This window comes from Pristis pectinata, chromosome 1 (assembly GCF_009764475.1).
Source record: "Pristis pectinata isolate sPriPec2 chromosome 1, sPriPec2.1.pri, whole genome shotgun sequence".
NCBI lineage: Eukaryota > Metazoa > Chordata > Chondrichthyes > Rhinopristiformes > Pristidae > Pristis > Pristis pectinata.
In genome coordinates this window covers 8,194,382-8,208,477 of record NC_067405.1, presented here as the reverse complement: position 1 = coordinate 8,208,477, position 14,096 = coordinate 8,194,382, and the positions used below count along the sequence as shown (strand labels likewise).

At 44.9% G+C, this 14,096-nt stretch overlaps 1 protein-coding gene across 1 annotated transcript; it reads left to right on the top strand.

The window, feature by feature from the left end:
* The first annotated feature begins 34 nt into the window (after positions 1-34).
* Positions 35-13,405, top strand: tsn (translin). The gene is made up of 6 exons (XM_052027233.1): positions 35-269; positions 2,861-2,954; positions 4,886-4,982; positions 7,622-7,737; positions 9,763-9,842; positions 12,840-13,405. Exons 1-6 carry the CDS (start codon positions 204-206, stop codon positions 13,080-13,082), a joined length of 696 nt encoding a protein of 231 aa, XP_051883193.1. The 5' UTR covers positions 35-203; the 3' UTR covers positions 13,083-13,405.
* The last annotated feature ends 691 nt before the right edge of the window (positions 13,406-14,096 follow it).

Sequence of the window (14,096 nt, the reverse complement as noted above, 5' to 3'; positions counted from 1 at the left end):
TACAGAAATTTTAAAAAACAGGCACGGAGGGAGATGGTCTTTTCGAGCGACGAGCGGTGCGGAAGGACCCTGCTCGGCCGGCGCCGAGGAGGAGGGAGCGGCGGTGTCCGGTCTCCGGTCGGTGGGTCGGTGAGTCGGTGAGCGGTTCCCCGCGGCTGTTGGTGTGTCCGGTGCCGGCCCGGCTCGGCCCGTCCGCCGCCTTCATGTCGGTCAGCGAGCTCTTCAGCGTGGTCCAGGCCTCGCTGGCCGCCGATCAGGACGTCAGAGAGGTGGGTGTCCATGGCGACGAGGGGGAGGGTGGGGAGCGGACGCCTGATTGGAGGGCCGGCTGCCAATCAAGCGGGCAGCGACCAATTTGCGCGCAGGAACTCCCCCCGGGTCCCTGAGACCGCCGGGCTGCGTTTAGATAGCGCCCTTATTCTTCCACATGATGCTCCCCCCCCCCTCCCCAGCTGGGTCTACGGCCCGTAAAGTCTAACCAGGGACAGTCAGCAGGGCTTTGTGCGTGGGAACAACGCACAGAAACTATGCCGGGGGAGCTCAGCGGGTCGGGCGGCATCTGTGGAGGGATGCGGACAGTCGACGTTTCGGGTGGAGACCCTTCACCAGGAGTCTGAGTTCCTCCTGCTTCTTATTTTGCCTGTTGCTATTGGTTTATTACACAGAAACGTAGAAAACCTACAGCACGATACAGGCCCTTCAGCCCACAAAGCTGTGCCGAACATGTCCCTACCCTAGGAATTACTAGGCTTACCCATAGCCCTCTATTTTTCTAAGCTCCATGTACCTATCTAACAGTCTCCTGAAAGACCCTATCGTATCCGCCTCCACCACCGTTGCCGGCAGCCCATTCCACACACTCACCACCCTCTGAGTAAAAAACTTACCCCTGGCATCTCCTCTGTACCTACTCCCCAGCACCTTAAACCTGTGTCCTCTTGTGGCAACCATTTCAGCCCTGGGAAAAAGCCTCTGACTATCCACATGATCAATGCCTCTCATCCTCTTATACACCTCTATCAGGTCACCTCTCATCCTCCGTCGCTCCAAGGAGAAAAGCCCGAGTTCACTCAACCTGTTTTCGTAAGGCATGCTCCCCAATCCAGGCAACATCCTTGTAAATCTCCTCTGCACCCTTTCTATGGCTTCTACATCCTTCCTGTAGTGAGGTGACCAGAACTGAGCACAGTGGGGTCTGACCAGGGACTTATATAGATGCAACATTACCCCTTGGCTCCTTAATTCAATTCCCCGATTGCTGAAGGACAATACACCATATGCCTTCTTAACCATAGAGTCAACCCGTGCAGCTGCTTTGAGCTCAACCCATGCAGCTGCTTTATTATTGTCACTTGCACCGAGGTACACTGAAAAACTTGTCTTGCATACCGATCGTACAGGTCAATTCATTACACAGTGCAGTTACATTGAGTTAGTACAGAGTGCATTGATGTAGTACAGGTAAAAACAATAACAACACAGAGTAAAGTGTCACAGCTACAGAGAAAGTGCAGTGCAATAAGATGCAAGGTCACGACAAGGTAGATTGAGGTCATAGTCCATCTCATCGTTTAACGGAACCGTTCAATAGTCTTATCACAGGGGGACAAATGCTGTCCTTAAGCCTGGTGGTATGTGCCGTCAGGCTCCTGTATCCTGTTGCTCTGGATTTCCAGCATCTGCAGTCTTTCTTGTGTCTCCATTTGTGTCTGATAAATCTCTTGGAGCTTTTCAAAGGGGTGACGAGAGGATAGATGGGGGTGGGGTGGTAGATGTTGTCTATACAGAAACAGGAGAGCCTGCAGATGCTGGGATCTGGAGAAGCACACAACCCGCTGGAGGAACTCAGCAGGTTGAGACCCCTCGTCTGGAATCTGCACTCTTTCCACTTTAGTGATTGAGTCCAAATGCAGGGTCTCAACCCGAAACGATGCCTGTCCATTTCCCTTCACAGATGCTGTCTGACCTGTGTTCCCCTAGCAGCTGAGTGGGTTGTTTATATGGACTTTAGCAATGCCTTCAACAAGGTTCTGCATGGCAGGCTAGTCTGGAAGGTTAGATTGCATGAGATCCAGAGAGAGACAGCTAATTGGATTCATGATTAGCTCGATGGTAGGAAGTAGAGGGTGATGGTGGAAGGTTGTTTCTTGAACTGGAGGCCTTGGTCTAGTGGTGTGGCCAGGGGTTGGTGCTGGGACCTTTGCTGCACATAGCATCAGATACACAATACTCACAAGTAAAATATAAAGTGTACACAAATTTTACAAGAAAGAACACAATTAGAACCAAAAAAACCCCAAGGTCCATTGTAGTGCAAAGTAGTCATAGTGCTATACTGAGGGCGTGATTTGGGTTGTGCAGGTTGGTTCAAGAACTGAATGGTTGAAGGGAACTAGCTGTTCTTAAACTTGGTGGTGTGGGACTTCTGTACCTCCTGCCTGATGGTAGCTGTGAGAAGATGGCATGGCCAAGATGGTGGGGATCTTTGATGATAGATGTTGCCTTCTTGAGGCAGCATCTCATGTAGATACTACCCATGGTGGGGAGGGATGTGCCTGTGATGTATTGGGCTGGGTCCACTACTCTCTGCAGCTTCTTGCATCCCTGCACAAAGGGAAGGTCTGTGGTAGAGTTAAAGGCAGAAGTTATTAAATGATGAATGGTGAAACTCCTAGAGGGCTTTAAAATCATAAAATCAAAGTAACTAATGAGTAGAAGAGAGCCATTTGGTTTATCATGTCCGTGCTGTTAAAATGGGAATACCAGGATCTAATTCTAGTCTGAGGGAAAAAAAAGTTCTCCCTTTTCCTTGCGATGCTCCATGTTCATTTCATTCTCTAATTTCTGTTGACATTTGTAGGAAATAAGAAAAGTTGTTCAAACCCTTGAACAAACAGCTCGTGAGATTCTAACCCTGCTACAGACTGTCCATCAGATGTCGGGCTTTAAAGAAAGTAAGTATGAGAGGAGAAGAAAGCTAAGGTAGCAAGTTATTTTGGCTGTTTTATTTTTAAAATTTTGCATTCATATTCATTTACTCCTATTTGCAGGTCCTCCCCACCTTACAAACGCTTGACTTGTGTACAATTCGTACATATGAACAAGTGTTTGTGAGAGCAGTAGTATGGATTTGCAGGCATCTTCTGTCATGTGTGTGTTTGGTTCACAGTCGCATTTCCAACTTGTGAACTATTTGCGTTATGAACAGTTCACAGGAACAGAACCCTGCTGTAACCTGAGGAGGACGTGTATTTGTATTTTTTCTTCTGCCTGCTTCTCCTGTTTTCTCTTGTCTGGTCTGCTGCATGTTCTCAGTAATTTTTTCCTTTTACTTCTATTCTGTCCTCCTAAAGTGCTTCTTGAAATATTTAAAAAAACAGCTAATGGAATGGAACAAAGAGTTTCCACATGTATAATATGCCAGTGGCTTTCTACTCCATAATTCCTGCTACCCAACTATTGCAAAAAGCCTTGGCCAGTCTTTTTTTTTACAGCTGCCAATGAAATGTTACAAAAATGGCCTGAATAATTTCATCACAGCAAAGAAATACCAGGCTACATTTTTTTCCTCTTGAGAAGCGAAGGCTGAAATCGGGTACTGATTTTTACAATGTATAGAGGCAGGATTTCCCCAGTTTCAATACCAGGAATGATAGAACCAGAAATGAAAAGAGTACCCCTCCAGATGTTTTCATTCTCATCCTGTGGGACAATATGTGGCAACCCCCCACAGCAGAATCAAAGACACAAGGAGCGCATTGCATGAGAAACTGAGAGAACAGTACCAGATCCAGTCACTCCAGTATAATGTGTAGTTAGTTTCTTGAAAGTGGTGCTTGGCTAGAATTGTGCCTCTTGACAAAAAATCAATAAGTGGCACAGAGGAGTGTGAATGGCTACTCTAAGACCAGTGGTATTGATGCATCTAAGGGAACCTTGATAAGCATGAGAGGAAAAGGGTTATGTTGAAGAGTTAGGTGTCAAAGTCGAGTTTATTGTCTTCTGCACAAGTACATGTCTGCACAGGTGCAGTGAAAAACTTGCTTGCAGCAGCATCACAGGCGCAAAGCATTGTATAATCAGCATTCACAAGAAAATCATAAATTAAATAAATTATACACAATTTTTACAAGAGAACACAATTAGAACAAAACAAAGTCCATTTTAGTGCAAAGTGGTCATAGTGTTGCTAAGCTGTAGTGATTAGGGTTTTGCTGGTTGGTTCAAGAACCGAATGGCTGAAGGGATGTAGCTGTTCTTGAACCTGGTGGTGTGGAAGACTGGGAGAGGATTTACATAAGGCATAAATGCCAACATGGACTGAATGGCCCACTTGGAATGTTCCCAAGTGTTTGTACAAACAGTGGAGCATCTTTAATGTCAAGTCACTGTAGTAATTTAGGAAACAGGGCAGCCAGTTATTGAATCTCACAACGACTCTGTGTTAATTATTGCTTTGATAAATGTTGGTTGAGATTTAAATATTGGATAGGAGACCAGGAGAAAGGATTAGTTTAATTTGGCATCATGCATGGCACAGACATTGCGGGCTGAAGGGCCTGTTCCTGTGCTTTACTGTTCTATAAGAACTCAGGCACTGCAGATGCTGGAATCCTGAGCAAAAATGTGCCGCTGGAGGAATTTAGCGAGTCGGGCAGCGTCTGTGGAGGGAAGTGGACAGTTGACGTTTCAGGTTGAGAACCCTCACTTAGACCAGTCCCTCCACAGGTGCTGACTGACCTACTGAGTTCATCCAGCAACTCATTGTTTTGCGCCAGAACTCACCTCTTTGAAAGATGCAACTTGATGGTGAACTTTGTATTTTTAACCAAAAACATCCATTATTAATAATCATCCAAATCATTGATTATTTTTTTCTTGTTAGTACCAAACAAGTGTCAAAAAGCACGGGAACATTTTGACACTGTGAAGACACATCTGGCAGAACTGAAAACCAAGTTCCCTGCAGACCAGTACTACAGGTTAGTGGTGAAAGTGAAACTGTAAGTACTCGAAAAGAAAACTAAAATGGGGAAAAACCAGAAAGGAATAGTCCACCCACCAGCAACTTAAAGAGGAAATACAGGGGCCAATAATTAGGTTAAAGACCTTTCGGCACCACACAATATTGGATTTCTCTGAGGAGTGTCTCAGTGGATTCATACAATGAATTAAAAAGAGAGTCTGAGATTTGTTATAATGTCCTAAAACACTTTATAGCCCATGAAGCAAGTTTGAAATGTAGTCACTGTTGTAGAAAGTGAAGTGACCAATTTTTGCTCAGCAAGATTCCACAGAGCAATGTGATAGTGAATAGAAAATCTGTTTTAATGATGTTTATTGAGAGTTAATTTGGGAACAGAATGCCAAGGATAATCACTTGTTTGTTAAAATATTACCTTGATCTTGATATGCCTCTTTAAGAGAGTGGATGGGGCCTTGTTTAATGGCATCTCTGGCAGTGCAGAACTCCCTTGGTACCACATTGGGAGTGTCGGCCAAGATATTTCATTCTTCAGCCTCTGGAGTGGGGATGTAACCCAACTCTTAATCAAAGACAGAGTGCTACCAACTAAACCTCAGCTGACTCAGGTTAAACTATGGGGACTACTGTTATGTAGGTGTCCCACCTTTACTGATGCAGGCTGTTGTAATTCCAGCAATGTAACTGCACTGTGTAATGAATTGATCTGTACGATCGGTAGGCAAGACAAGTTTTTCAATGTACCTCGGTACAAGTGACAATATTAAACCAATACCAATAACTACAGATTAACACTGTATTTTTACTATTGGTTTTAAAATTTCACCAGTAATGCACCAGGATTACAGGCAACAACTTTTTAACCCCATTCAGAATAGCTGCCCATTCATACAATTCTACTTGTTGTTGAGGTTTGAATGACTGTACAATTATTATGATGCAGAAGGAGGTCATTTGGCCCATTAAGTCTATGTCAGCTCCCAGCGCAGAAATCCCATTTCCCTCCCCCTTTCTTTAATTTCCCTGCAGTTCTACATATTCTCTCTCATGCTCATCAGCTCCCCTTTGAGTCATTTGCCACCTATTTATACTAACGGTTAATTTACAGTTGCTAGTTAACCTACTTGCACATCTTCAGGATCTGAAGGGAAACTGTAGCACCCAGATTAAACTTCCGGGGTCACAGGGAGAGCATGAAAACTCCACAGAGGCAGCACCCAAGGTCGGGATTGAACCCAGGTCCCTGGAGCTCTGAGGCAGCAGCACTGTCTGCTGCTTTGCTATGCCAGGTAGCAGTTATCGCTCAAACCTATTTGCCCAGTGATTGTGAACTGCTGGCATGTACACGTTGCATGTCATAGTAAGGCTCCCGGCACTGGGATGTGCTCTGTTTACATCATGGTGTAGATTTTAGAGTGTCATAGAGTCATACAGCAGGTCCTTTGGTCCAACTGGTCCATGCCGGCCAAGATGCTCCATACAAGCTTGTCCCATTTCCCAGCGTTTGGCCTATGACCTTCTAAACCTTTCCAATCCATGTACCTGTCCAAATGTCTTTTAAAAGTTGTTATTGTACCTGCCTAAACCACTTCCTCTGGCACTCCCACATAGATACCACCCTTTGTTTCTTTAAAAAAAAGGTTGCCCCTCAAGTTCATCTTAAATCTTTTGCCTCTCACCTTAAACCTATGTCCTCTAGTTCTTGATACCCCAACTTTACACAGAGTGGTGGGTGCTTGGAATGCGCTGCCAGGGGTGGTGGTGGAGGCAGATATTAGAGTGATGTTTAAGAAGCTGTTCAATAGACACACATGAATATGGAGGGACATGGATCATGTGCAGGCAGAAGAGAATTAGTTTAATTTGGCATTGTGATCGGCACAGACATTGTGGGCTGAAGGGTCCCTTCCTGTGCTGTACTGTTCTAAAAATAGTTCTTCTCTGGGGCAGAGATCACACAGTACAGGAAGCAAATATTCGACATGATGAATGTGTGTTTTGCTGCTTTAGCCAGTTGCTGCCTGTCATTTTCATACCTGTTAATACATTTTTTTCCACTCTTCCAGGAATCCCATTTGACTTCCCTTCGTCCACCCCCAATGCTGACAGTGAGGTTTCTTTCACCAACTTAACACAACTCTAGGCTTTTACTCATTTGCAGAACTCGGCTGTTCACCAGGATGAACCTTATTTCCATCAATTCTATTTCAAAAATGTGTAATATTTTTTAAAGTAATGAGTACAGTGTTTTTGGATGCAGTAAGATGTCTGGGTTACTAGCAAGGGTGTCCCACCCTGTTTATAGATTGATGTCCATTAAAGAGCTATATACAAGCCTAGCATGCTGGTCTAGGACTAGATTTGGGACTATGTGAGGACAGCAGTACATCCTTCCCTGAAGGATGTTTGTGAAACATTTTTTATTTTCACAGACGTTGTTTACTTTTTCCTTATTGAGTCTTTCATATTTCCAGATATTTTAAAAAGCGAGTTCAAATCTCATAGACTGCTGTGGAGAGGTCTTAATTGAACATTCTCTGGATTTTTAGTCCAGTGATAAAACCACTGTTAACACATTATTGTCATGCGTTGAGGTGAGGCCCAAACTTGTGTCTGATGCTGAGTATTCTTATCCAGGTTCAATGAGCACTGGAGGTTTGTACTGCAACGCCTGATCTTTCTGGCTGCGTTCGTGGTCTATCTGGAGTCGGAAACCCTGGTGACGCGGGAAGGTGTGGCAGGAATATTGGGAGGTACGTTACGCAGCTGTGCTTTAATTCTGCTGTCACTTTTCTTGTGCGCCCATAACACTGAGAGGCAGCTCTGCGTTGGGGGTCTGTAGAATAAGATTTCTTTATTAGCCACATGTACATCGAAACACACAATGAAATGCATCTTTTTGCATAGAGTGTTCTGGGGGCAGCCCGCAAGTGTCGCCACGCTTCCGGCGCCAACATAGCATGCCCACAGCTTCATAACCCATACGTCTTTGGAATGTGGGAGGAAACCGGAGCGCCCAGAGGAAACTCACGCAGACGTGGGAAGAATGTACAAACTCCTTACAGACAGCAGCCAGAATTGAACCTGGGTCGCTGGCGCTGTAATAGCATTACGCTAACTGCTACACCGGGATCAGGGTGTAAGTAACTAGGAGCCATCAACCACCGCCTGTGTTTGGGGCACTGTCACAAAGAGATGCAGGACATGGCTTTTCCTAATGATTCCCAATATGATCATTGCTGTTTGAGTAGAGAGGACAAGCATGTTCCCAATGGGAATTAACTCATCACAGTTCCAATTCTGCAAAGCAGTGCTTTAAGACTTCCAGCTACTGTTCTACGGATCACATGAAATGGCCCAGATAACTGGGTAGCTGAGTATGTGATGCATGTCCTCTGTCCCTCATTCTATAACCACCTCCTCCACTTCCCTCCATTGCTTCCTTCCATCTCTCACTGGCCCTCCTGTGAAAATGTGAACGTTGTGGATTCCAGTCATCCTTTATTGCTGAAGTATGAATGGGACAAGGCCATTCAGCCCCTCGCTTGCTCTGTTAATCAGTGATGTCACCTTGACCCCATACACTACCAAAGATCCATCACCAACAATACATTATTATCTGAGGCACCGACTTAAGCAAGCTTTCCTAGATTCCACAGATGCAGTGTTTCCTCTCTTCTCTCCTGAATAACCTGGTCATGGAGTCGAGCAGCACTGAAACAGGCCTTTTGGCCCACCATGTCAATGCACACCTTGTCCATGCATGGTAGCATTGCGGTTAGCGTAACGCTTTACAGCGCCAGACACCCAGGTTCAATTCTGGACGCTGTCTGTAAGGCGTTTGTACGTTCTCCCCGTGTCTGCGTGGGTTTCCTCCGGGTGCTCCGGTTTCCTCCCACATTCCAAAGACATACGGGTTGGTAAGTTGTGGGCGTGCTATGCTGGCGCTGAAAGTGGGGCGACACTTGCGGGCTGCCCCCAGAACACTCTACACAAAAAGATGCATTTCACTATGTGTTTCGATGTACATGTGACTAATAAAGATCTTATCTTACCAGCATTTGGCCGATAGCCTTGTCAATTCAAATGCTTGTCTTAAACATTGAGAGAGTCTCTGCCTACACCGCTCCCTCAGGCACCACTTCCCTGATTCCAGCTATCCTCTGAGTGAAAAAAATTCTTGCTCTGTAGAAACAATTCTTTCTCTTTGTATGTCAGGAGTTTTAAGGTTACTTGCAACACTAACAATTGAGAATGTTTAAAAAAAAAACTGGCATTTCTTTTCGCAAACTCAGCACTTCCCAAAAGCACCTTCTAGCCACTGAAGTACTTTAGAAGTGCAGTTATTAGTCTAATGTAGGAATTCGCCACAACCCATTTTCACACAGCAAGCTTCCAGAAACAGCAATGTGACAATGACTGGACAATCTGAGGAGTAACTAATGACCAGGATACCAGGGAGCATTTCCCTGCTCCACACTGGGACCCTTCATGTCCACATGAGGAAGCCAACAGGGCCTCATTTTAATGTCTTATTTGAAAGGTGACATCTCCAATTTACTCTGCTGATTTGCCACCACACTTGGCCTGGACTTTAAGCTAAAATTTCTGGATTTAAGTTACTTGAAAGGAAGAGGATTTGCAGGACAATGAGCAGTGGAAGGGATTAGTAGAATAGCTCTGCGATTCTGTGAATTGTGTATCTTTATATATTCTGTTACATTGACAATAAATGGGCAATGATATTATATCTAATTTTTTTTATGGTTGGGATGCAGTCGAAGTGCACCGAGATAAAGGCTTCCATCTGGATATTGAGGATTACCTTTCAGGCCTCCTGATTCTAGCTAATGAACTGGTAAGATACTGTAAAGATTATGGCAATGCCACATAAGACTGAGTTGCTGAATAAATGACAGCTCATGTGAGTGCACATTCCTGCCACACACTGACAGGCTGTAGTATATCATACTACCAATTTTCTGCATGAATCCCTTGATTTAGTGCACAGCTTCCAGACTGCTCCTCCGTTTTCTGTGGGTAAATCAGCTTAACCTTTCAGTTCGATTTTGGTCTATAACTCATTCCAGCATTTTCTGTTTATATTTTGGATTTTTGGTATCTTAAATTTTAGCTTTTATGTCACAAACGAGGAGGAGGAGTAGGCCATTCAGCCCCTAAAGCTTGTTCTAACATTTAAGAAGATCATGGTTGACCTGATTGTAACCTCAACTCCTCATTTCCATTTACCCATGGTAACCTTTCAACACCACCCCCTTGCTTGTCAGAATCCATCTACTTCTGCCTGAAAAATACATCCACTTACTCTGCTTACATTGCCCTTTGAGGAATTAAGAGTTCCAAAGACTCGCGCACAGTACTTTGGGAGAATAATTTTGTTTTTAAACCTCGTCTCTGTTTTAAATGGTGACCCCCTATTTTTATATGGTGTCCCTCTAATTCAATATTCTCCCACAAGATGAAACACCCACTCTACATCCACCCTGTCAAAGCCGGGGATCTTGTGTATCAATCCAGTCCCTTCTTGCTCTTCAAAATGCCAGCCTGTCCTTGTAAGGCAACCCATGCATTCCAGATATCAGCCTAGTAAATCTCTGAACTGATTTCAAAGCATTAACATCATTCCTTTAATGAGTCAATACTCCATGCAGAACTCCCTATGTAACTGAAGTACAACTTCCCTACTTTTGAATTCAATTCTTTTGGCAATAAGCAATAACATTCTCCATAGAACATAACAGCAGAGTACGGGCCCTTCGGCCCACAATGTTGTGCTGACATTTTATCCTGCTCTAATATCGATCTAACCCTTCCTTCCCACATAGCCCTCCATTTTTCTATCATTTATGTGCCTATCTAGGATCCTCTTAAATGTCCCTAATGTATCTGCCCCCACAACCTCTGCAGGCAGTGCTTAAAATTATGCCCCCTCGTGCTAGCAAATTTTGCCCGTGTCCACTGGATCTCTGCCTCTTGTCTTGCACACCCCCTGTAAAGTCACCTCTTATCCTCCTCCTCTCCAAAGAGAAAAGCCCTAATTCACTCAACCTATCCTCATAAGAAGAACTGCGTAAGCTAATTATCTGTCATACCTGCATAGTAGCCTTCCACGGTTCATGCACTAGGGCACCCAGATCCCTCTACGTAGAAGAGCTCTGTGATCTTTCACCATTTAGATAACCTGCTTTTATTACTTTTCCTGCCTAAAGGACAATTACTCCTTTTCCAGCTCCACATTTCATTGGCCAGATCTTTGCCCACTCGTTCATATCCCTATGGAGCCTGCTTCAGAACTTGAGCAAATTTAGTAACCTCAGTTATTTTATCCAAGTCCTTTATATAAATTGTAAGAGACCCACAATGTTAACTCTCTGTTTTCCATTTGCTCACCAATCTTCTACCAGGCTCAAGGACCACTTCTATCTCGCTGTTATGAAACTATTGAACGATTCCCTAGTATGATAAGATGGACTCTTGACCTCACAATCTACCTTGTTTATGGCCCTTGCGCCTTGGTGTCTACCAGCACTGCACTTTCTCTGTAACTGTAACACTTTATTCTGCATTCTGTTACTGTTTTCCCTTGTACTACCTCAATGCACTGTTGTAATGCGCTGGGGGCAGGCACGGTAGTGTAGCGGTTAGCATAACACTTTACGGCACCAGTGACCTGGGTTCAATTCCGGCCACTGTCTGTAAGGAGTTTGTACGTTCTCCCCGCGTCTGCGTGGGTTTCCTCCGGGTGCTCCGGTTTCCTCCCACGTTCCAAGGACGCACGGGTTAGGAAGTTGTGGGCACGCTACGTTGGCGCCAGAAGCGTGGCGACACTTGCGGGCTGCCTCCAGAACACTCTACGCAAAAAGATGCATTTCACTGTGTGTTGCGATGTACATGTGACTAATAAATCTTATCTTAATGATCTCTCTAGATGGCATGCAAAACAGTCTTTCACTGTAGCTCACACATGTGATAACAGTAAACTAATTTACCTATACTGGATCGTGTTCCCTAACTCTCTGTAATCTCCCTCAGCCCTTGCCACCTCCCACGATCTTTGAGCTCCTTGAATTCTAGCTTCTTGAGCAAGTAATTGCTTGAGCACTGGTGGTCATGCCTTCAGCTGCCCGGGTTAAAAGCCCTCAATTTCCCTCCGAAGACCTCTGCACTTCTCACACTCCTTAACCCAACCTCTTTGACCCAGCGCTTGGTTTCTTACCCTAATATATGGCTGTTGCTAAGGCTCTTGAACGAGCTCTTGAGTTGTTTCTTTGCAATGTAAATGCAAGTTGGTGTTCTTTCTTGAAAGCGTGAATGGCTTATTAACTCTGTCTCTCCCTCTTCCCCTGTTATTTTTCTCTCTCTCCCCCCCCATGCTGTGTCCCCCGCCCTGTCCCAGCTTTGGCACAGACATCGTGGCCTGAAGGGCCTGTTGCTGTGCTGTGCTGTTCTGTTCTCTCTCCCACTCTTTCGACTGCTCACCCCATTTCCCTTCCCTGTATCTATTTCCCCATTTTTGCCTTCATTCTCTGTTTTCTGCCCATCCTCTCTCTCTATTTCCCACTCATTCTGTTTAGCCTCTCTTCCCTCAAATCCTTTCCTGCTTCTGAACTTCCCTCCCTGCTGCGTCCTTCCCCACTGCCCCCCATCCCTCACTCACGATCTCCACACTCAGGGAGGGGGAATTGAATGAGGTGGGTGAACCTTGTTGGGAGGGTGCGAAGTACTGCAGTCTGCGGAGGGGAAGTGGTGGGTTAACCGTGAAATAGGAAATTAATGCCAGCGCGAGAGATTGTGATAAGTGTTTCCCATTCATTTTCCGGGCTGCTGGACACAGTCGAGACTCGCTCTGAACAGCGTCACTGCCGGCGACTACTCCCGGCCTCTGCGAATCTCCTCCTTTATCAATGAGCTGGATTCCGGGTTCCGTCTGCTCAACCTGAAGAACGACTCCCTGAGGAAGCGCTACGACGGCCTGAAGTATGATGTGAAGAAGATAGAGGAAGTGGTGTATGATCTATCGATACGGGGGCTGGGGAAAGGGGATGAGCCCAGCGAGGGCAAAGTGGCGGAAAAGTAACTCCTGTTGAAGGTTTGAGGAGTAGGCAGTTTGGTGAGAAGGAAGGAAGTTACTGGTTGATGGTGTTTGCGATGGATTTATTGTTTATATCTGGCTTGTGGTACAGTGAAATCATTTTGGGATCTAGAGTTTAAAGAGCTGTAATTTCCTTTCGGTGAGATCAGTATTACGCAGGTTTGCGCAGCCTTATTTCTTTTGTAGGTGTTGAGCTTTTCTGCTGATGTCCAACTCATTCCAGTGCTCACCACCACATTTGTGCTCATGGAATTTTCAGTTTGGCTTTTGATAAGCTGCAAACAAAATAAAACCAAATATTCCTACTGTGCTTGTGGTCTTATTTTGAGGGGTGCTGTCATCAAAAATTTCATTGAATGGTACAGCACGGAAGGAGCTCGTTCCTCTGCTAGGATTTGGGTCCTGAAGGATGGGAGGTCCCAGATGAATCTGAGATAGTCCATGGAAACGTTAATACCAGATGATTTCTTTGCAGTGAAGTGGTCAAAGCAGTATAGAAAATTATAAAGGGTATAGACAGGGTAAACCTTCCTGTAACAGGTGTCAAAACCCAGAGGAGATGGATTTGAGGTAAGAGGGAAGGGTTTAGAGGGGATTTGAGGAATTTCTTTCACCCAGAGGATGGTTGAGATCTGGAATGCACTGCCAGAGTGGATGGTGGAGACAAGTACTCTCCACATTCAAGTATTCAGATGAGTACTTAAATTGCCAGGGCATAGAAGGCTATGGACCATGTGCTGGTTGTTATGTACCAGCAACAATAGAAACACAACGAGCCATGTTAGAAACTATTTTTATTAATAACTACTTGTAATAATAAGAAAAGTAAAAATGAAAACGTTAGATATTAACCATTAACCCCAAAACTAAACTCAAGTGTGTGTGTGGCAAATTCTCAAACCCCAAGTCTAGGAATAGTTCTCAAAGTTCAGTTCAGCAAGTCATAAGGTGAAACATGAACAAAGGCTTTTGCAAAACCACCGTTGATTGAAGAGAAAA

Coding starts and splice junctions, on each gene's coding strand:
- tsn (XM_052027233.1), top strand. CDS start 204: ATGTCGGTCAGCGAGCTCTTCAGCGTGGTCCAGGCCTCGCTGGCCGCC. Junction 270..2,860: donor CCGATCAGGACGTCAGAGAG/GTGGGTGTCCAT, acceptor TGACATTTGTAG/GAAATAAGAAAAGTTGTTCA. Junction 2,955..4,885: donor GATGTCGGGCTTTAAAGAAA/GTAAGTATGAGA, acceptor TTTTCTTGTTAG/TACCAAACAAGTGTCAAAAA.